General features: G+C 37.9%; 1 protein-coding gene across 6 annotated transcripts in view; it reads left to right on the top strand.

Annotated features, from left to right (window-relative positions):
* ADAMTS20 (ADAM metallopeptidase with thrombospondin type 1 motif 20) overlaps positions 1-24,414 on the top strand; it is a 195,783-nt gene that overhangs the window by 15,214 nt on the left and 156,155 nt on the right. For 5 of the 6 annotated variants that reach the window (XR_010932368.1, XM_067696234.1, XM_067696235.1 and 2 more), the window contains exon 3: positions 2,117-2,279. Coding sequence is in view for 5 of the 6 variants with exons in the window: in XM_067696234.1 (XP_067552335.1) it covers positions 2,117-2,279 (163 nt within the window). In the remaining variant the exon portion in view is untranslated. Of the gene's footprint in view, positions 1-318; positions 456-2,116; positions 2,280-24,414 lie in introns of those variants that run through there. The other variant, XM_067696236.1, reaches the window with a different exon arrangement.

The raw sequence follows: 24,414 nt of genomic DNA, 5'->3' as shown, positions 1-24,414 counted from the left end.
TGATTTTTTTCCATTTGTGTAAGTGGTGATGATGAATTAAGATTTCCAATATTGAGCCATAGTTACATTCTTATGATAAACTTCACCTCGTCACATATTTTTCACACATTACTGACTTTTGTTTGTTAATACAGTTTCGGACTTTTAGCTTGATATTCATATGTGAGCTTGTCCTGTATTTGTTTTGTTTTTCTGGGTGGTTGTTTTGTTTTGTGCTGTCTTTACCAGGCTTTGCTATATGTTTGCACTAGCTTCATAAAAATAACTTGGATTTTTTTTCATTTTTGGGAACAGTTCAAATAACAATGGAATTATCTGCTCTTTCAAGGTTTGGTGGAATTCCTCTATGAAATCATCAAGGCCAGGAGTTTTTGTGATGTAACTCTGACATCTTTTTCTGTTGTTTGGTAGAAAAGGGGTCTGTTTGGATTTTTAACATTTCTGGAGTCATTTTGGTAAATATTATTTTCCCAGAAAATTATCTCTATCATAAGTTCTCCCTCTCACTGTCTGTTTTTCTGCTTTCCTCAGGCATTCGCATCTGGTAATCTTTCTCTTCCAACTGCTATACCATCACTGTCACCATAATTCAGGTTTTGTTACCTCTCTTCTGGGCTATAGCCTCTATCTTATAACTGCTAGTATTCTACCATACAGTGTCACTAGATTAAATTCCATGTCTTACAGCCTTATTCATTCCTTTAATATATGTTATCCAATATCTGCTATGTGGTAGGCATGACAGACATGCAGAGAAGAATACAGTCAAAGCTCTACTCTCATGGACTTATATGTTAGTGGATGGTATCAGACAAGAAACAAATATAAATAATAATCTCTCAGGTAGTGATAAACATGGAGAAAAATGAAACTGGATAGTGGGGATAGACGTAGGAGGCTGGGTAACGTTTTTAAATAGGGTCATGAATGTTGAGTAGGGACCTGAAACAAGTGATAGTGGGAGTGATCAGGAAAAAAGTGCTTGAGGCAGGTTTAGAAAGTGCAAAGGTCCTGAGGTGAGAGAATATTTGTCATGTTTGAGGAATAGCAAAGACATCAGGAATGGAGCTGTAGAATGAGCCAAGGTAGAATGGGAGAAGGTGAAGTCAGAACTGTTGGTCATCTGTGTGCTTGGAGGGGCCGGGTGGTGCAAAGGGGTGGGCAGATCACGCAGGACATTGTGGACCATGGTAAGGAATTTGAATCTTACTGAATGACGTGAAAAGTCATGTTACTTTTTTGTATTTGTTTTTTTGATTTGAGAGCAACGTGATCTAGACTTAAAAATTACTGTGACTCCTCTGTAGAGACAATAGAGGGCTATTGATTTAGTTCAGAAAGGAGAGAAAGTTAGGTTAGATCATGGGTGTAGTGATAAAATTTGGGAGAAGTGGTTGGATTTCAGTTATACCTTGAAGGTTGAGCCATTTACATTTGCAGATGAGTTGAATGTGGGATTTGAGAGAGACCCATCCTTGGTTTCTCTCTAAGGACTTTTGTCCTAAGCTATCTGAATACTACTGTTGCCATTTACTGAGGAGGGAGCATTGAAGAAATAGCAGGTTTGGACTGAAAAGAAAGAGTTTGTCTTTGGACATGTTGAGGTTGAGAATGCTACTAGGAAGTGTCAAAAAAGCAAGTTGGATGTTGGATTCTGGAATTCAGGAGACAGGTCTTTGACAAAACTCCTCAATGGCTCCCCATTGCTTACAAATTCTAAATTGCTAGCGTCACATTCAAGATCTTTTATCTGACCCCAGCCTTCCTTTTAAGTCTTGTCTCACTCTGTTACCTTACATAGACCAAGCCAAAGAGGCTTTCTTACTTCTAGAATGTGCTAAGCCTTTGGCCATTTTAATGCCTTTGCCTATGCTATTCTTTATACCTGGAATACCTGTCATTTCACCTTGGTTTACTGGAATATTATCCAGTCTCCGTGACTTTATCCATAAGAGGGAGAAGTGAGCCAGGAAAGAAACATTATGTTTAGTTGATGCCATTTAGTGAATGAACTCCTGGCTGTCTTGTTTCTGTGCTCTCACTTTAACCTGTGGCACAGCGTGCTTTGTCTGCTTAGTGACAGAAGAAAATTAATTTTTATTTTCTTTATTTCCAGATGGGAACATTTAAAGCACATGATGGTGAATATTTCTTAGAACCTATAATGAAGGCAGATGGGAGTGAACATGAAGATGATCATAACAAGCTACATCTTATATACAGACAGGAATTAAAGAGGAACTATTCCCTGCAGTCTCACAAGCCTTGTGAAGTTTCAGGTAAACTATGAAGTAAAACTCTTTACAGTAAAAGTATGATACTATTTAAATCTTTTTCAGGTTAGAATTTACATATTTTCCTTAAATATTGATATATATGATATTTTAAATAAATTTTCTTGACCTGTAAGGATCCATTAGAAATTATCTGTAGAGAATTTTGTTGTAGACTAAATTTGAATCCAAAAATGTGTTCAGTAGAGTTGACCCTTGAACAGCATGTTGGATAGGGGCACTGACGCCCTCACAGTTGGAAATACATGTATAACTTTATAGTCAGCCCTCCTTATATTCAGTTCTCCATCCATGGATTCAAACAGCCATGATCATGTAGTACTGTAGTACAAATTTAGTGAAAAAAACTGACATAAGTGGACCCGTGCAATTCTAACCCGTGTTGTTCAAGGGTCCACTGTATCCGAGATTTGTAGCAAAACATCAGAAAACTTTTATTTCAGTCTGTTAGTCACAGTAGTATGATTTTTCTCAGCAGAATTTTACATGATTAAAAAAACTGAACCTAAGTAACAATAACATGTTGCTCGATTTTGCATGCTTTTAAATTTGCATGAAGGAAGCATTGCAGATCGTTTTCTGGGACTTTTTTGCTTAGCATTGTTTCTGAGGTTCATCCACATGGTACATGTAGCAGCTGTTCATTTTCATTGCTGAGTATATCACAGTTCACATATCCATTTTCCTGTTGATGAGCTTTTGGGTTATTTGCAGTTTTTTGCTATTATAAACAATGCTGCTGTGAAATTTTTTGTCCTCATCTCCTGTGTTTGAGTCTTTCCAAAGTATGCACATAGATACTAGAGAATTCCACATTGTTTTGCAAAGTGGTTTTTATCAGTTTATATTTTCAGCAATATATGAGAGAGATGTGTTTTTTTTCATTATTTCCTATAAAATTCAGACTAATGATTTATCATAGATCAGAATCTAGGAATTGCCAGTTTCTATAAAGTGTAAGTCTCTTGCTAGTAGAATACTTGTACATTGCATAGAAGTTGTATTAAGAGTTGTGTCCATATATGTACATGAATCTTCACTGTATCATTTTGTCACTCTGTCACCCTATGAAGAATGGAGAAAAGCACCTGCAGTTATCATCAAAGTACAAAATCTAGACAAAAGAGTGGGATTAGAAAGGATTTATTTGAGATTGTAGGTGTCCATAAACTATAGTTCCAAACACTGCGATGCCATCTGTTTTGGGATATAATGATATGTAGGCCTTTGAAGGTTTTCCCTGGGAATGCACTTCTTAACCTTTGCTATTATAGGAGTGCCATTTTGGAGTGGTTCTCACTGTGTCTAAGGCCGTGTTTTAAATCTATTGACACAATAGATGCCTTTCTTATGCTTTTAATATGAGCATAAGGGTTTCATTTTTGTGGCTTCAAAGAAAACACAAATGGGTACAGCTCCACAATAGAATTCTACAGAAGGCAGCTTATGCTTGTTCTGATCTACCATTCAGGAGCAGCTTGTTTAATGAATTGTTTAGCTTCTTAAGAAGAAAGCCACCAAGTAGACACTCTGAATGCATAAATGTTTCACATAATGATATGCAAGGTTTTGCATTCACAATCAGTGTTCATTATCAGAAAGAGAATGGTTCAAGAAAAGCCAGGCCCTTTTGTTTAAAAAACCAAAAAACTTATACTAAGTTAGATTTATTATTTATTTAAAGCTACAAATAACAAGCAAGTAGAAAGCTATGGGATTTACTTTTAATCATGATATTATTTCCCACAACATTTATCTACTAAAATGTTAAAAGTAGTATCATTCTTTTCAGTTCTTAAATTACCTACATTTTTAGGTATAATTGACATGCATATTTTTAATCACTAAAAAAGGCAATCAATTAGTGGCCTAAATACTTACCTGTTAATCATCATCTTGTTAGTAAAAATGGAGAGTTATAAATGTAATTAGTAAAATGTTATCAAAGGCTTTTTTCTTCTTCCCCAGTTCACACATTGTTGTTCAGAAATACTTGCAGAATCTTACGTATTCTAAAGGTAAACCTTCATTCAGGAGAATTCTTCAAGTAGGTAGGCCTAAAGATTTAGCGCTTGAACCAAAAGGATTAATTGGAAAAGGAAAGGTCATTTTCCCCCCATATTTCTATTGAGTTTAATTCATTACAACCCTAAAATGTTGTAATTCATAGTGACTTCAGCCTTGATGAATTAGATTAAGTTGTTTTTAACATCAGATTTCACCATGTGCCTTGAGGCCATACGAATTATATTTGGTAGCCAAACCTAAGCCTTTGTGGATGCCAGGTTCCCAGGTAGACATCAGACTTAGTCTAAGTAAAATCCAGTGGAAATAGCAAAACAAGCCCATAAAACCCATGAAATGAACAAACAACCACATAGTAACAAAATTAAAACCCAAGGGAGAGGGAAGCCCTGAAAAGCCTGACAGGAATGAAAATAAACCTCTGGATTCTGTTAAGTGTGGTTCTGCTGTTGTTTATCCTCCAAGGCGGATCAGAGCTGGTCTGTGTTCTTCAAGGGACCCGGTGAGCCTTGCTCCCTTTCTCCCATTGCAAATTTATTCATTGAGTCCTTAATATATATAAAGGAGGGAACTGGGTAAGACTTGAGTGTTTCTCTTCACTTAGGTTCTCCAAGCCCAATGGGTACAAAAGAACACAAAAACAGAAAAATTGCAAAACTGAGCGGAGGCTGCCCTACCTGTGTTAGGAGCAGATCAAGCGGCTGAGCAACAAAAATTGCCCTGGGTTTCACCAAGGAGGTGACATTTAAACCATTTAATTTTCACTATGAAGGATTTATCGGTATTTTCTAAGAAAAAAAAAAAAAAGGAGGATGGGCTTATATTAAAACATCTGCGGTATTTGTTTTAGTTAAGTATGCTAAGAAGATAGACATAGAGATAACTGCCTTTGAAAGAAGAGTTTATTACTTACAGTCCCCAAGAGATGGGGACATGCCCCCCTGGGTCTCATGGAGAAGCACCCAGCTTGGTCAGGAGGTGAAGGAGGGAGGGAAAAGCATGGGCAAAGGCTTTGTTCCTGCAGTGATGGGAAGTTGTTACACAGGGTGTCTCCTATTGGGCAGGAAGTGAACCACTGATCACAATTTGTGGTTTGTGGTCGGAAGGTTCGTAATACGGTTTCAGTGTGCTTGTTGAAAGCTGGACTGTGGCGGACATATAAACATCTTTGGCTGTTAGTTTGGTCCTGTGATTAATGCCAACTCATCAGTTACAAAAACTACAGCAGTTGGTTAGGACAGACCTCTAGATAAGGGGGAATAATATTTGTGTCTTCAGCGTCCTGATGTGTGTGAAGGAGAGTGTAGGTGGTAAGGGAAGATGAGGCCGTGAAGGCACACAGGCTGACCGAAAGGGCTCCAGGGTCTTGTAGGCTATTCCATAAGCCCTGGGGAAATGAAGAACTTCCAAAACAGAGACGTCCTCTCTTATAACGTATTACTCAGCTGGCAGATTATTTTTAAAGATAACTTTGGATTTGAATAAGAAAAGACTGAAGGCAGAAAGACCGAATCCAAGAAAGCAGCTCTCTTGTCAACAAAGGACGTGTCAAACAAGTAAAGTGCACATAAAGAATAAATTAAAGATGATTTCCTTAACGCATTTCCTTCAATTTTGATGGTACGGTAAAGATTTTTTTTTTTTGTGAGTGATCAATTTGGATATTTCTGTGAATGTCTGAGAATTGTCTTCTTAATAAAATTATATTTAGATATAGATGATTTCCCTTTCCTTTAAAGATAATTAATTGGCATGTGTTTGGGGAAACCCAGAGGTATCTTTAGTGTCAGCAGAAGCCACGGTTCACTTAGTAAGCTGGGAGTCAGGGAACAGAGTTCTACTTCTGGCTCTCTAACTGACTTTGAGACCTTAACCTCTCTGGGTCTTAACCTAGAGTAGGTAGTGAATGGCTGATGAATTTAATGGTTCCTATTTAAGTCAAGTTTAGGAGTTTCTATCTTAGACACCTCACAGATACAGGAACGCAGTTACCAGAAATGAGTGAAGTGAGGTGTCATTAGGACGTTGAGGTGTCCTTAGGGCAGTGGAATAGACATGCTTCTTGCAAAAGGTGCATTGGAAGTGTGGGACCATTATTACCAGATCCTTTGTATCTTACAGAGAAGCTGAAAATCTAAGATTTTTTTTTAAGTGGGGGAAAAAGTTAGAAACATGAGAGCTGAATTTGGCCTGTTGGCTGCCAGTTTGCAATCGTTTAATGATTTCTAAGGTTCCTGACATTTATAACATTTTATAAATTTGTGGGTAGAGAAGGAGGTGCCATTAATCTAGGAAGAGAGGATTGTAAATACGGCCGTGACAATGGCCAATATTTTGAACTAATAACTTGTTAATGGTATTTTTAAGAGTCAGCTCAAGCTTCTAAATATTTATAGAAATGACTATAGAGATGTTACTCATTTGCCCACCGTTTATTAAAACTACTCTCTCAAAGATCTCTTATGAGCTTCTACTTGCCAAAAGCAATCATCTCTCTCAGGCTTACTGTTACGTCATTTGGGGGGATTATTTCTCACTCTTGATCAACTTTGGCTTCTCTGACACACTTTGCGTCCATCTTTGCTGCTTTTCTTTCTTACCTTTCTTCCCATTTCAGTTCCTGGTCTTTGTTACTTTACCATCTTCTAAGGTAAACATTTTTTAAAAGTGCTCTTCTTGGCCACCAGTTTACACCATTTCTTATATAGTCTGTGATTTTTTTGTACTTCTCTAATTTTAACTACTAACTTAAACGTTAGAGAACTTAAAAATGTTTATATTCAGCGCGTCTTGAGATGAAATCTCAGGTTTATAACTGCGTGATGCTGATGTTTTCTTGGATGTCCCAGCGGCATCTTAGACTCAATACATCTAAATCCGAAGCCATTCTCTCTTCTATCTCGCTCTTCGCCTGCACCCACAAAAGAAGCCTTTATTCTTTTGGTGTCCAAATTTATGTTTAAATCAAGCACATGCTGTAGTGGAAACTTAACAAGTATTGCTTTTTAAAGCCTTATTCAATTAACTAGAAAAGACTGATTTATATTTGAATAACAAATTATTTGCCTCACCCACTCAGGTTTTCCTGTTTTGCTTTATTTGTTCATCAGTATTCTAAAGTGCATGGAGGTAGTTTACTATTTTCCTAAGTGGCTATTCTTCAGTCTTATTGTACTAGTAATGTTCTTAAGTTAAATTTCATCCCAAACCAAAGAAATATCCTAAACTGTGAAATTTGACCTATTAAGATTTTGAGACTGTGAATACTATGGAATAGAAGATACATATATATGGTTCTGTGCTTTTCAAAGCACTCTTCATAGTCATATGTCACTGATCCTTAGAGTAATTCTGAGCTATAATCATCCTCAACTTATGCATGTTTTCTGTGAGGGGAAGACCTCGTGGTGCTGTGACAATTGTTTGTTCCACACGCACAGGGTTATTTTATTAGCTGACCTGTTTTGCCAGTTGTGTGCTCTGCTTTGCCATGATTGTGAAATGTGCGTGTATTTAAGAATGCATTCCAAAGGGAAGAATCAGTCTGCTATACTTGATGCTTATTTTGTGTTGCATTATTAGGCCTGTGGCAATTCCCAGAGCTTTGAAGTCCTATTTTATGTGTGAAGTCTTGTGTTATCTAGTTTTACTTATAGTGAAGTTAATGATTCCCACATTGGGTGAATTGTGTGAAATGGGCAAATGAGGAAGGGAACCAATATGTTAGGAACCAGAAGGTATGTTTATCCAGTCTGTCAGGTGTATTTTGAAAGGTATATATCACTATAGGTAACTGAAATCCTCTATATTTTAACTGTGGTAACAATAGTTCTTTCCAGGAAGGACTACCCGAAAACTACATACTCTTCAGAATTAAACAGTTTTTAAAAATCTTCCTTTCTCTGTATTGGGATTACATATTTCATACTATATCCTTAAACTGGAGAATGTCTTGCTGGTAGAAATAATGATTCATTCTTCTAGTTTTGAAGCATAGTTTTTTTTCTTGATGTTGTTTCTGTACTAGCTTGGGAATGAATGGGGAGAATTGTGATTCTTGAGGTAGAAGAGAAACTATTATAGTTATAACCCCTGATTGGAGAGTAAGCTACATCAGAGTCTTAAATATAATAGTGCCAAACCACTTCTCATATTTCTGTTAAGATTTGATTACATCTCACTGTAAAATTTGAGCTTCTTGTTTGTTGCTAGGAATCCTGATGTCAACTTGTTCTGGTTCATGTGTTCATGAAATCTACTGTTGAGGTGGGAATGAGATTATTAATCCTTCTTTGAAATGTACTGTGCATGTGTGTTTCTCTTCCACCTCCATTAAGAACTTTTCCATCTTTGCTTTAGATTGGTCTACTTCTTGTTTTGAAATTCCTTGTAGGGATTTTAGTCACTTTGCAACTTGGTAAATTTTCTATGTGTTTTAACTTGACAGTAATATAAGCCTCACTGCTAGAATTGGATACATCTCCATTTTCCCTTTCTTACAGCAGTGCTTGTTCTTCAGTGATCTGTCTACCACCTTGTATTTTCTTTGGCTTCTTTCATACTTAATCACATGTTCTTTAAGAAGTTTTCTCATTAATGTTTCCTGTACAATGAGATGTGTCTCCTCAAATTTTTTTTTTAAAAAATCCCTTTGCTCTAAGTAGAAGTTTATTTAGATGCTCTTCACTTACAGAGATAAAAATGTGAATGGAGTCATTAGTTTTTAGCTCTTTTACTAATTGTATCTTATTACAGGTTCTTGCTTTACTAAAAATTGCTATTCATTTTACTTATAATTAGCATCTTATTCATTCTCCTGTGGTTAATGTACCTACTCATGATTTTGTAAGACTAAGAACACAGGCTTTTGAATGTCCCATAGAATGTCTCACAATTTAGGGGCTACTCTATTTATTCTGCACATAATTAACACTGTCTTGCATTGTTTTAAAATTTCTTATGTGCTCTGTTATCCTACCTCTCAGTTTTAAGATTCTTTGTTTATGCTCCTTAAAGTAAAAGGTTACATTTTATTTCCTTATTTACATTCCTCACAGCAACTAATACTATTGAAATATATTATGCATATAATAAATGCTGTGTAAATAGTTGAGGAATTGTTAGTACTAAAATAGCCGCTTACAGGTAGGCGTGTAAGATGAGGTTCATTCAGACGATGATTTGGGACCTCATAGAAAGAGAACCTAACTCAGATATGGAAGTCATGGAAGCTTACTGGAGAAAATAACTCATTATCTGAGACTCAAAAGAAGAGTAGGGATTAGTCAGGGAGAGAGTGAGAAGTATTTCATATGGAAGCAACAGCATGTATAAACACCTGGAGATGAGGCAGTACTAGAACCATGTGGGAACTATAAGTAATTAGTAAAAACTGTGGGATGCCAGGAGATGGTGAGATGACCTGATGCTGGGGAGGTCAGCAGGGGAAAGTTCGTGAAGGTCAGTGTAAACCTGGATTAGGTGTTTGGGCTTTAACTCAGCACCCATCCAGTAGATATTGGGAGTCGTCTCCCCCAGTAGTTCAGACAAAGTTCCCGGTATAGGGTCTGATTATTTTGTTTGACCTGACTTGGCCTGAGTTAATTGCTGTTATTGGAGACAGAGCTGTAATCAGCCACACCCACCCTGGTGGTGGGGTCAGATCACTGTAACTGTAACTATAGACTAAGTGGATGGACAGGGTTAGATACCCAAAGAGAAATTGGGGACTGTTGTAAGAAGTTAGGTGAATAGATGCTGGGTAGAGAAAACCATAACATGCAGAAACACGGGATGGACAGTTGTGATATTGGGGTTAGAAAAATTGTGTTTGACGAGCTTTTGAGCACTGCAAAAGGCGATGCCAACAACTGATAAGTACAGAATGAAGGGGTTATTTCTGACATTAATGGGTTAGTAGCTGAACTTCATGTTGAAAGACATAGAATGTGTAGAGGACTGAGTTATTAATAGCTAAAATACAGGCTATGGTACAAGAAAGAGAACTGGTAATATTATTCTTAGTGTAACACTGTCCAGAATTTTCAGTTACCTCATTTTTTCTGCTGTCAGAAAATTCAATAATTTCACATATATTCTAGCAAACTTGGATTATCTGACCACACCTCTGTTTTTTATTTTGGGGTTGGAGAGAATGCAAATAGAAAGACTAGCCTAATATTCAGGTTGTGACTTTCAAAATTGGTGCCACAAGAAAATAGAAGAAATTTCTGAATCCTTTATCTTTTACTCTAGTAGTATATCCACTGCTAGCCCTAGAGGACTCCGTTTATAGTTCAGCTGGAAAGAGAAAATGTATGGTGTAGGGTCAATAAATAAAAAGCCTGCCCTTTCTGTTTCCCATCTCGTGGTGTGCCAGGAGAAGAAAGGACAATAAAAAAGCAAGAAGAGTGTCGTCGTGAAGTGTGTGTGGGCAGGTTTTCCCTGCTCCACGTTCTGGGGTGGGGTTGAATTTAATAAGTGGAGAAGAAGGCTGACTGCTAAGAGGAGACTCAGGTCCTTGTTCTACATCAATAACTCTGGAGGATGAGGTCTCAATTTTACCCTAACATGGGTTTGTTTATTCATTGGTTCATTCATTTATAAAATATTTATTGAGTACCTCCTTCACTGAAGCTACAAAGGTGCTGGGGCTGCATAACACGTACCATGACCAGCCTGTACAAGTACAGTTGCTGTGAGGGAGGGGGAGACGGTAGTAGGAGATGAAGCCAGCGTGGTAGTGGGAGGCTAGATCCTATAGTTGTAGGTGGATCCAGGTTGTGGGGCCTGAAGATTAAACAAAGGGCGGGGGGGGGGGCTTCTTTAAGAAAAATAATAGAGAAATTATGAATACAAAATTTCTAGGGTTCCTTCAAGGTATTTGAAAGGGACTTCATAAGTGAGAGGTCAGAAGTTAACCCGTTTTAGGTTCATGGTGAACCCACCTCAACCTGTAGGACATTGTAAGTCACAGTAATGGCTTTGGCTTTAACTTTAACAGTGGAAACCACTGTAGGAGTTTGAACGTAGGAGTGACCTGATCAGCCTACGTTTTAAAGGGATCACTCAGATTGTTGTAAGGAATGCTGTAAGGCTAGCAGAAGGGCAGAAGCAAAGAGGGTTAGAGGCTATTGCAGTAATCATGTTGCTAAATGATGTCTTGAATTAGGGTGATAGCCATGAAGTTAGTGAGAAGTGGCCACATGCTCTGTACATTTTATTTAATTAATTAATTTATTTATTAAACATCTTTATTGGAGTATAATTGCTTTACAATGGTGTGTTAGTTTCTGCTTTATAACAAAGTGAATCAGCTATACATATACATATATTCCCCATATCCCCTCCCTCTTGCATCTCCCTCCCTCCCACCCTCCCTATCCCACCCCTCTAGGTGGCCACAAAGCATCGAGCTAATCTCTCTGTGCTATGCGGCTGCTCCCCACTAGCTATCGATTTTACGTTTGGTAGTGTATATATGTCCATGCCTCTCTCAGTTTCTCCCAGCTTACCCTTCCCCCTCCCCATATCCTCAAGTCCATTCTCTAGTAGGTCTGCATCTTTATTCCCATCCTGCCCCTAGGTTCTTCATGACCATTTTTTTTTTTTTTTAAGATTCCATATATATGTGTTAGCATACGGTATTTGTTTTTCTCTTTCTGACTTAACTTCATTCTGTATGACAGACTTTAGGTCTCTCCATCTCACTACAGATAACTCACTTTTGTTTATTTTAATGGCTGAGTAATATTCCTGTGTATACATGTGCCACATCTTCTTTATTCATTCATCTGTGGATGGACACTTAGGTTGCTTCCATGTCCTGGCTATTGTAAATAGAGCTGCAGTGAACACTGTGGTACATGACTCTTTTTGAATTATGGTTTTCTCAGGGTATATGCCCAGTACTGGGATTGCTGGGTCGTACGGTAGTTCTATTTTTAATTTTTTAAGGAACCTCCATACTGTTCTCCATAGTGGCTGTATCAATTTACATTCCCACCAGCAGTGCAGGAGGATTCCCTTTTCTCCACACCCTCTCCAGCATTTATTGTTTGTAGATTCTTTGATGATAGCCATTCTGACTGGTGTGAGATGGTATCTCATTGAGTTTTGATTTGCATTTCTCTAATGATTAATGATGTTGAACATTCTTTCATGTGTTTGTTGGCAATCTGTATATCTTCTTTGGAGAAATGTCTGTTTACGTCTTCTGCCCATTTTTGGATTGGGTTGTTTTTTTGTTATTGAGCTGCATGAGCTGCTTGTAAATTTTGGAGATTAATCCTTTGTCAGTTGCTTCATTTGCAAATATTTTCTCCCATTCAGAGGGTTGTCTTTTCATCTTGTTTATGGTTTCCTTTGCCGTGCAAAAGCTTTTAAGTTTAATTGGGTCCCATTTGTTTATTTTTGTTTTTATTTCCATTTCTCTAGGAGGTGGGTCAAAAAGGATTTTGCTATGATTTATGTCATAGAGTGTTCTGCCTATGTTTCCTCTAAGAGTTTGATAGTGTCTGGCCATACATTTAGGTCTTTAATCCATTTTGAGTTTATTTTTGTGTATGGTGCTAGGGAGTGTTCTAATTTCATTCTTTTATATGAAGCTGTCCAGTTTTCCCAGCACCACTTATTGAAGAGGTTGTCTTTTCTCCATTGTATATTCTTGTCTCCTTTATCAAAGATAAGGTGACCATATGTGCGCGGGTTTATCTCTGGGCTTTCTATCCTGTTCCATTGATCTATATTTCTGTTTTTGTGCCAGTACCATACTGTCTAGATTACTGTAGTTTTGTAGTATACTCTGAAGTCAGGGAGCCTGATTCCTCCAGCTCCGTTTTTCTTTCTCAAGATTTCTTTGGCTATTTGGGGTCTTTTGTGTTTCCATACAAATTGTGAAATTTTTTGTTCTAGTTCTGTGAAAAATGCCAGTGGTAGTTTGATAGGGATTGCATTGAATCTGTAGATTGCTTTGGGTAGTATAGCCATTTTCGCAATGTTGATTCTTCCAGTCCAAGAACATGGTATATCTCTCCATATGTATCATCTTTAATTTCTTTCATCAGTGTCTTATAGTTTTCTGCATACAGGTTTTTTGTCTCCTTAGGTAGGTTTATTCCTAGGTATTTTATTCTTTTTGTTGCAGTGGTAAATGGGAGTGTTTCTTTAATTTCACCTTCAGATTTGTCATCATTAGTGTATAGGAATGCAAGAGATTTCTGTGCATTAATTTTGTGTCCTGCTACTTTACCAAATTCATTGATTAACTCTAGTGGTTTTCTGGTAGCATCTTTAGGATTCTCTATGTATAGTATCATGTCATCTGCAAAGTGTGACAGTTTTACTTCTTCTTTTTCGATTTGGATTCCTTTTATTTCTTTTTCTTCTGTGACTGCTGTGGCTAAAACTTCGAAACTATGTTGAATAAAAGTGGTGACAGTGGGCAGCCTTGTCCTGTTCCTGATCTTAGTGTAAATGGTTTCAGTTTCTCACCATTGAGAATAATGTTGGCTGTGGGTTTGTCATATATGGCCTTTATTATGTTGAGGTAACTTCCCTCTATGCCTATTTTCTGCAGGGTTTTTATCATACATGGGTGTTGAATTTTGTCGAAAGCTTTTTCTGCATCTATTGAGATGATCATATGGTTTTTATTCTTCAGTTTGTTAAGATTGTGTATCACAATGATTGATTTGCGTATATTGAAGAATCCTTGCATTCCTGGGATAAACCCCACTTGATCATGGTATGTGATCCTTTTAATGTGCTGTTGTATTCTGTTTGCTAGTATTTTGTTGAGGATTTTTGCATCTATGTTCATCCGTGATGTTGGCCTGTAGTTTTCTTTCTTTGTGACATGTTTGTCTGGTTTTGGTATCAGGGTGGGCTCGTAGAATGAGTTTGGGAGTGTTCCTCCCTGTGCTGTATTTTGGAAGCGTTTGAGAAACATAGGTGTTAGCCCTTCTCTAAATGTTTGTTAGAATTTGCCTGTGAAACCATCTGTTCCTGGGCTTTTGTTTGTTGGAAGATTTTTAATCACAGTTTCAATTTCAGTGCTTGTGATTGGTCTGTTTATATTTTCTATTCCTGGTTCAGTCTCAGAAGGTTGTGCTTTTCTAAGAATTTGTCCATTTTTTCCAGATTGTCTATTTTATTGGCATAGAGTTGCTTGTGGTAATCTCTCATGATCCTTTGTGTTTCTGCCATGTCAGTTGTTACTTCCCCTTTTTCATTTCTAATTCTATTGATTTGAGTCTTCTTTTTTTCTTGATGAGTCTGGCTAATCAATTTTGTTTATCTTCTCAAAGAACCAGCTTTTAGTTTTATTTATCTTTGTTATTGTTTCCTTCATTTCTTTTTAATTTATTTCTGATCTAATCTTTACAATTTCTCTCCTTCTGCTAACTTGGGGTTTTTTTGTTCTTCTTTCTCTAATTGCTTTAGGTGTAAGTTTAGGTTGTTTATTTGAGATGTTTCTTGTTTCTTAAGGTAGGATTGTGTTGCTATAAACTTCCCTCTTAGAACTGCTTTTGCTGCATCCCATAGGTTTTGGGTCGTCATGTTTGCATTGTCATTTGTTTCTAGGTGTTTTTTGATTTCCTCTTTGATTTCTTCAGTGATCTCTTGGTTATGAAGTAGTGTATTGTTTAGCCTCCACATGTTTGTATTTTTTATGGATTTTTTCCTGAAGTTGATATTCAGTCTCATAGCGTTGTGGTCAGAAAAGTTACTTGATACAATTTCAATTTTCTTAAATTTACGAAGGCTTGATTTGTGACCCAAGATATGATCTATCCCGGAGAATGTTCCATGAGCACTTGAGAAGAAAGTGTATTCTATTGTTTTTGGATGGAGTGTCCTATAAATATCAATTAAGTCCATCTTGTTAAATGTATCATTTAAGGTTTGTGTTTCCTTATTTATTTTCATTTTGGATGATCTGTCCATTGGTGAAAGTGGGGTGTTAAAAGTCCTCTACTATGATTGTGTTACTGTCAATTTCCCCTTTTATGGCTGTTAGCATTTGCCTTATGTATTGAGGTGCTCCTATGTTGGGTGCATAAATATTTACAATTGTTATATCTTCTTCTTGGATTGATCCCTTTATCATTATGTAGTGTCCTTCTTTTTCTCTTGTGATAGTCTTTGTTTTAAAGTCTATTTTGTCAGATATGAGAATTTCTACTCCAGCTTTCTTTTAGTTTCCATTTGCATGGAATATCTTTTTCCATCCCCTCACTTTCAGTCTGTATGTGTCCCTATATCTGAGTGGGTCTCTTGTAGACAGCATATATACGGGTATTGTGTTTGTATCCATTCAGCCAGTCTATGTCTTTTGGTTGGAGCATTTAATCCATTTACATTTAAGGTTATTATTGATATGTATGTTCTTATTACCATTTTCTTCATTCTTTTGGGTTTGTTAATGTGTGTGTTTTCCTTCTCTTGTGTTTCTTGCCTAGAGAAGTTCCTTTAGCGTTTGTTGTAAAGCTGGTTTGGTGGTGCTGAATTCTCTTAGCTTTTGCTTGTCTGCAAAGGTTTTAATTTCTCCGTCTAATCTGAATGAGTTCCTTGCTGGGTAGAGTAATCTTCATTGTAGGTGTTTCCCTTTCATCCCTTTAAATATGTCCTGCTACTCCCTTCTGGCTTGCAGAGTTTCTGCTGAAAGATCAGCTGTTAACCTTATGGGGATTCCCTTGTATGTTATTTGTTGTTTTTCCCTTGCTGCTTTTAATATTTTTTCTATTTAATTTTTGATGGTTCGATTAATATGTGTCTTGGTGTTTTTCTCCTTGTATTTATCCTGTATGGGGCTCTCTGCACTTCCTGGACTTGATTAACTATTTCCTTTCCCATATTGGGGAAGTTTTCAACTCTAATTTCTTCAAATATTTTCTTAGTCTCTTTCTTTTTCTCTTCTGGAACCCCTATGATTCGAATGTTGGTGTGTTTAATATTGTCCCAGAATTCTCTGAGACTGTTCTCAATTCTTTTCATTCTTTTTTCTTTATTTTGCTCTGCAGTAGTTATTCCCACTATTTTTTCTTCCAGATTACTTACCTGTTTTTCTACCTCAGTTATTCTGCTATTGATTCTTTCTAGAGAGTTTTTAATTTCATTTATTGTGTTGTTCATCATTGTTTGTTTGCTCTTTAGTTCTTCTAGGTCCTTGTTAAACGTTTCTTGTATGTTCTCCATTCTGTTTCCAAGATTTTTGATCATCTTTACTATCATTACTCTGAATTCTTTTTCAGGTAGACTGCCTATTTCCTCTTCAGTTGTTTGGTCTGGTGGGTTTTTACCTTGCTCCTTCGTCTGCTGTGTGTTTCTCTGTCTTCTCATTTTGCTTAACATACTGTGTTTGGGGTCTCCTTTTCACAGGCTGCAGGTTCGTAGTTCCCGTTGTTTTTGGTGTCTGCCCTCAGTGGCTAAGGTTGGTTCATTGGGTTGTGTAGGCTTATTGGTGGAGGGGACTAGTGCACGTGTTCCAGTGGATGAGGCTGGATCTTGTCTTTGTGGTGGGCAGGTCTGTGTCTGGTGTTGTGTTCTGTGGTGTCTGTGACCTTATTATGATTTTAGGCAGCCTTTTTGCTAATGGGTTGGGTTGCGTTCCTTTCTTGCTAGTTGTGTGTCAATGCTTGCTAGTGTCCTGCATTGTAGCTTGCTGGTCGTTGATTGGAGCTGGGTGTTGGTGTTGAGATGGAGATCTCAGGGAGATTTTAGCCATTTGATATTACGTGGAGCCGGGAGATCTCTGGTGGACCAATGTCCTGAACTCGGCTTTCCCACCTCAGAGGCACAGGCCTGACACCTGGCCATAGCACCAAGACCCTGTCATCCACATGGCTCAGAATAAAAGGGAGAAAAAAAGAAAAATAAATAAAGTTATAAAAATAAATATTAAAAATAAAAATATTAAAAAGTAAAGAAAAAAAAAAGAGAGACCAAACAAACCAAAAAACAAACCCAGCAATGATAACAAGCACTAAAAACTATACTTAAAAAAAAAATAAATAAAACGGACATACAGAACCCTAGGACACATGGTAAAAGCAAAGCTATACAGGCAAAATCACACAAGGAAGCATATACATACACACTCACAAAAAGAGAAAAAGGAAAAAAAAAAATATATATATATATCATTGCTCCCAAATTCCACCGCCTTAATTTGGGATGATTCGTTGTCTATTCAGGTATTCCACAGATAAAGACTACATCAAGTTGGTTGTGGAGATTTAATCCGCTGCTCCTGAGGCTGCTGGGAGAAATTTCCCTTTCTCTTCTTTGTTGGCACAGCTCCTGGGGTTCCGCTTTGGATTTGGACCTGCCTCTGCATGTAGGTCGCCTGAGGGCATCTGTTCCCCCTCTCAGACAGGATGGGGTTAAAGGAGCAGCTGCTTCGGGGGCTCTGGCTCACTCAGGCCGCGGGGGAGGGAGGGGCACGGAGGGCGGGGCGAGCCTGCAGCGGCAGAGGCTAGTATGACGTTGCACCAGCCTGAGGCGCGCCGTGCGTTCTTCCGGGGGAGTTGTCCCTGGATCATGGGACCCTGGCAGTGGCGGGCTGCACAGGCTCCCGGGAAGGGAGGTGTGGATAGTGACCTGTGCTCGCACACAGGCTTCTTGGTGGCGGCAGCAGCAGCCTTAGCGTCTCATGCCCGTCTCTGGGGTCCGCGCTGTTAGCTGCGGCTCGCGCCCGTGTCTGGAGCTTGTTTAGGTGGTGCTCTGAATCCCCTCTTCTCACGCACCAGGAAACAAAGAGGGAAGGAAAAGTCTCTTGCCTCTTCGGCAGGTCCAGACTTTTTCCCAGACTCCCTCCCGGCTAGCTCTGGCGCACTAGCCCCCTTCAGGCTGTGTTCATGCCGCCAACCCCAGTACTCTCCCTGCGCTGCAACCGAAACCCGGGCCGTGGCGGGGGAGCAGACAAGCCTCTCGGGCTGGTGAGTGCTGGTCAGCACCGATCCTCTGTGCGGGAATCTCTCCACTTTGCCTTCCGCACCCCTGTGGCTGTGCTCTCCTCCGCGGCTCCGAAGCTCCCCCGCTCTGCCACCCGCAGTCTCCGCCCGCGAAGGGGCTTCCAGTGTGCGGAAACCTTTCCTCCTTAACAGCTCCCTTCCACAGGTGCAGGTCCTGTCCCCATTCTTTTGTCTCTGTTTTTTCTTTTGTCCTACCCATGTATGTTGGGAGTTTCTTGCCTTTTGGGATGTCTGAGGTCTTCTGCTAGCGTTCAGTAGGTGTTCTGTAGGAGTTGTTCCACGTGTAGATGTATTTCTGATGTATTTGTGGGGAGGAAGGTGAGCTCCATGTCTTACTCGTCCGCCATGTTGAAGGTCTCACTCTGTATGTTTTGTCAAGCTGATAGGTGGGTTGAGTGTGAGGGTTGACAGTAAAAATTGTCACAGATAATTCTGTGTTAGTCTGTTTGTTTTGCCTGAACAAATGGAAGGATGGAGTTGTCACTTGCTAAGATGGGGAAGTCTGAGGGAACCACAGGTTAGGAGGGAATAACAGGAATTAGGTTTTAGATATTTTGAATTTAAGGTGCCAATTAGGTATCCAAAGGGAGAATAGTCAGGTAGGCAAGAGAAAATATGAGTTGAGAGCTCAGTCGGGGAATCTGAGCTTGGGATAATAATTTGGGAGTCATACCATAAATTATATTGAAAGATAAGTTTGTGTGAAATTGCATAGGGAATGGATTAGAAAGAGAAGAGAAAACGTCCGAGGACTGTACTATATGGGGCATGTCGATTTTTAGCAGTTGGGGAGATGAGGAGAAAACTAGGAAGACTGAAAAGTAGAGGCCAGGGTGATAATTAAAGAGAACCCTGAGGAATGTGTGCCCCAAAGCCAAGTGAAAAAAATTTTCAAAAGGTAGGACTGATTAATTAGCTAAATGATGCTGAGAATTCAAAGAACATGAAGATTTAGAACTGATTATTGGATTTTGCAAAGTAGAGATGATTGGTGACCCTAACTGTTGTGCTGACTGGAATGGGTTCCAGAATATTTTCAGGAATAAAACTCATAAAATTAAGGTATTATTAAGATTAGATGAACTATCTTTAGGCTTTCCTTGTTGAGGACTAATCCTGTCAATGGTGAAAACCTTCATAGAAAAGATGATATATTAAACTTTGGAATGTAGCATAAAATAAAATAAAAGATGAAATAAAATAAATCTTTGAAATTAAGAGCTCAATATATCAATTTCAAACTTTGATTTATTCCTTTTGTCAAAATCCAGAAATAGAGGACTTGATAAAACTATCAAAAGCAGTGTAAATAAGTTTGTTTTGTGTAAAAGTTAATTGAGATGTTTCATAGAAATTGAAAACATTTAGCATAACATTTATTCTGAAAAGTGTCCTTATATGTCCATCTGTTTTGCATAGTAGTTTTTCTTCCATTGGTTCTTATATCTGTTGTTGTGCCAACACCAAAAACAATGTTGCTAAAAATAGTCCTAAAAATAGTATAGCTCTATTATAAGTCTTGAAATGTGGTAGGACAAGTCCTTGATATATGTAAATTACCCTTTACATTTCCGTATATGTATTTTAGAATCAACTTGTTGGTTTCCACAAAAGGAAAAAAAGGGATTTTGATTGGATTTAATTGCATCAATAGATCAATTTGGAACAATGACATCTTTCTAATATTGTCTTCTAATCCATCAGTATGGCATATCCCTATATTCTTGCTTAATTTCCCATTTAATATTTTATAGATTTATTTGTAGAGGTCTTGTGTCTTTGTTTTCTTCCTGGGTATTTCGTCAGTTTTGACACTATTGTAAATGGTATAATTTTTAAAATTTCATCTTCTAATTATTGTACATAAAAATGCAGGCAAACTTTATGTTGATCTTTTTTATTTTTAAAATTTATTTTATTTTTGGCTGCATTGGGTCTTTGTTGCTGCGTGTGGGGTTTCTCTAGTTGCGGCAAGCAGGGGCTGCTCTTCATTGCAGTGCGTGGGCTTCTCATTGTGGTGGCTTCTCTTGTTGCAGAGCATGGGCTCTAGGCACACGGGCTTCAGTAGTTGTGGCACATGGGCTCAGTAGTTGTGGCTCATAGGCTCTGGAGCACAGGCTCAGTAGTTGTGGCGCACAGGCTTAGTTGCTCCGCGGCATGAGGGATCTTCCTGTACCAGGGCTCGGACCCATGTCCCCTGCATTGGCAGGTGGATTCTTAACCACTGCACCACCGGGGAAGTCCCTATATTGATCTTATATTTAGCAACTGTGCTCATATATTCTAATAGTTTATCTGTTCATACTTTTGGGTTTTGTACATGAACAATCATATAAGACAGTTTTATTTCTTCCTTTGAAAGATTATTTCAACATTTTATTTCTTTTCTTGCTTTAATGCACTGGCTAGGATTTCTAGAACAATGTTGAATGGAAATGGCAATGATGAAAATCCTTGCCTCATCACCAATTTTGGAATGAAAGCTTTTGACCTTTTCTGATGTGTACAATGTTTACAACAAAATGTATGTTTTTCTTAGGAAGAAAAATCAATTTTTATCTGATTAAGAAAGTTCCCCTGAACACCTGCTTTATTAAGAACTTTTATTATGAATGGATATTGAATTTTATCAAAACGTTTTATGCTGCATGTACCAAGGTGATCATATTTTCCCCCTTTGTTCAGTTATTTGATTCTCAAATGGCAAGTCTGGCTTGGGTTCTTATCAGACTAGGTTTGCTAATATTTTCTTTAGACTTTCTTCATCTATGTTCGTGAATGAATATGGTTTGTAATTTTTCCATGGAAAAGAGCAAGCAATATGAGGGCCTATTGAAAAGAATGGTTAAAATGATGGACCATGGAATATGAGCTGTATAATCATTTTTGTTTTATACACTTGATATTCTTTTAGATTTACTCAGCAGGTAAAGGAGAGAAGTCAATAAATCAATAGGTTTGTGGAGAGCAATAAATGTAAAATTTTCTGTCTGAAGTATTAGATTACTAATCAGCCAGATAGCTCATTTTACAGTTTTATTTTGGTCTACCAAACACATGACTTAACTGCAGATGCTTAGTGAAGTAAATTTTTATCTTTGGCTTGCTAACTGTTGAGTCACATTATGCTTTCCTCATGAAGAGGGTGCAAGATTCTAATTATTTGCAATTAAAATCCAATTCAGAATTGCAGCATTCAAAAGCAGCTCTGCTTAAAGACATTGAGACATGAGACTGGGCTACTCTCACAATGAGTACAAATGTAGGGGAAAACTGCACAAGGATGGGCCATGTTCTTGGCTGGTCTCAGCCTGTGTTCCACTATTTGTGAAGATCATTACTTCCAGAATGAAAGTTGGGCCAATGGCCAGGTCAGTGACAGATACACTGTTTCATGTGGAGAACATCCAGATCTCTGGATCTACCCCAAGAAGGCTTCTTTCTTGGGCTTTTCTTCCTTGGAAGAGAGTCAGAAAACTGAAGAGAAAAACTCCCTTCCCACTCTGATCTGTCAGGCTGCAGTTTGCAACTTCTTTTGCATAAATACAAATGTACCTGGATGTTACAGTCACTTCCTTGTGTAATTGATGGAAACATTCTTTCAGAAAGTGGTGATTTGTTAAATTCTGAGGTGTAGCATAAAATAAAATACCTGCTTGAAGATATGAGTTCAATCTATCTAATTTCAAAGTTGGATTTTTTCCCACTTTTGTCAAAAACTAAAAATACGGACTTAATAGAAGCTTTTACAAAAGCAATGTGAGTAAAAACTGATTCCATAATATCTATTAAGATATCACATAAAATTTTAATTTTTAACATTTTATATTCATTTAATGACTATCTTTTAATTATATCTTTGAGTTTTTCAGTGTTATATTTACTTTGGAAAACACCTTTAATATTCCTTATTTTAAAAAATCTTTCAAGCAAATATTAACGTTTCAAAGAATATTTCATATAAGAATTCTATTTTCAGTCAAAGCTGTTTCAGGAATTTTAGAGTCAGGAGAAGTAGATATATAGTTTAAGAAATAAATTGTAATGACCAGAGTAGCATTGGAATAAAGAATGAGTTTAAGTATAACCTTAGATTACATTTTAGATTTTTATGAGTTATAACTTTATTTTCCAAAAATATCCAAGACATAAATTATAGTTAATAACACAAAAGGAAGTGCTCATCTAGGATTTTAATGAGTTACTTAGTAATAGTGTAGAAAATAGTATTATATCAATACTTGAATTGATAGAGCAAATAGGGCGTAATGCTTATATAAGTGCCTACTTTGAACTAAGTTTGCACTTTGGGAGGTGTTTTAGAATGCTTAGTGAGTACTTAAAATTACCTCAAAGAAGTTCTGGAATGATTCCGCATGAATCAGATTGTCAGATAATATGGGAAAACTGAGCTCTAGGAGCAACTCATGCAAAGTTTGAAAAACAGAGGGAGTTATGTTATCTACTGTTAAATAATAGTAAGTGGATATGGTTTAGGAGTGGCTTGCCATGAAGGCTCATCTGAAAACAAGAAGATAAGATTGATAAGGTAGAATTCCGTACTGGTGTCCATTTTAATAGTGTTATGCTATATTCTAATTTTAGCAGCCATGCACCCTTGCAAAATAAACTCACTACATATCAATGTGATATGTAGTGTTCAGCATGAATTCTGAATAACTAATTTTTCTTTAAAGAATGAAATGGTACATTTCATTTACATGTTCAGTTCCTAGGGTATAAATTTAACTCATTGATAAGATTTTCAAACACCTTTTTAAGCAGTAATGGAGTAGGAGTTTGGAATATCACATTGTTTTACATGTAATTGTAAACCTAAATTCTTCTGATATTTGTGTTGGTTGGTTAGTTTGTCTTAGTCTCACTTTGCTTAGAATTTCTGATAAGGGATAGGATTTGGAGATGCGAAAAGGCACAAAATGCAAAGGGCAATACAAGTGTTCCTCTTTTATAACCATCAAGTGTAGAGGTTGGGATGCCAAAAGCTGAAAAGAGACAACTGGTGTGTATTCCTTTCCATTAAAAAAAACCTTAAAGGTTTTGAATTTATGAATGAATATGTGCCTGTTTTCAACTCTTTTAAAAATTTTTTTTTATTTTTTGTGGTATGTGGGCCTCTCACTGTTGTGGCCTCTCCCGTTGCGGAGCACAGGCTCCGGACGCGCAGCCTCAGTGGCCATGGCTCACGGGCCCAGCCACTCCGCAGCACGTGGGATCTTCCCGGACCGGGGCACGAACCCGTGTCCCCTGCATTGACAGGCGGACTCTCAACCACTGTGCCAACAGGGAAGCCCTCAACTCTTCTTTTTTTTTTTTTAATTAATTAATTTATTTGACTGCACCAGGTCTTAGTTGCAGCATGCGGGATCTTTAGTTGCAGCATATGGGATCTTTAGTTGCAGCATGCGCAGGATCTTTAGCTGTGGCATGCGAACTCCTGGTTGCAGCATGTGGGATCTAATTCCCTGACCAGGGATTGAGCCTGAGCCCCCTGCATTGGGAGCGTCGAGTCTTAGCCACTGGACCACCAGGGAAGTCCCTCAGCTCTTGATCTATGCAAGAATCCTTGATCAGCTTGTTAGGGAAATTGTCTTCTACACCTTTAGAGTAAGCCCCTAGGGTTGACTTCTTGAGAATATGGAAGAAGAAAGGGTATTTACTCTGTAATATTTGACCAGTGTGCCCTTTGCCCTGTCAGCACACGTAGCCGAAGGAACTAGAATTTCTTGCTGGATATAGGATTAATGTGAGTAATTTGGGGGTTTCCAGTGCCCTCTTTTCTTCTCTCTGAGGGCCAGTAGGGTAAAATGACAGTACCAGGTCTGTCTTAAGTCTATGCAAGTTCGAGCTAAATCCCTTTATATCCAAATCTTGGCTCAACTCTATGATTCTGTAATACAAAGAAGACTAGACCCTGTATTTTCATTATGACTAGCTAGTTCCTCTTTTAATTTTGTAGGAGGCAGGATTTTCCATTATGACCTTGGTTACTAAATTCTTAACATTCTGCATATATTACCCACATATGACTTTTAGAAGAGTCATGTGATGTGGAATTCAGGTGTAATAATTGATATTGAGGAAATACGAATTCATCT

Source organism: Pseudorca crassidens, chromosome 11 (genome assembly GCF_039906515.1).
Source record: "Pseudorca crassidens isolate mPseCra1 chromosome 11, mPseCra1.hap1, whole genome shotgun sequence".
Taxonomy (NCBI): domain Eukaryota; kingdom Metazoa; phylum Chordata; class Mammalia; order Artiodactyla; family Delphinidae; genus Pseudorca; species Pseudorca crassidens.
The sequence above is the reverse complement of the archived record's forward strand: the minus strand, read 5'-3'. Positions and strand labels throughout refer to the sequence as shown.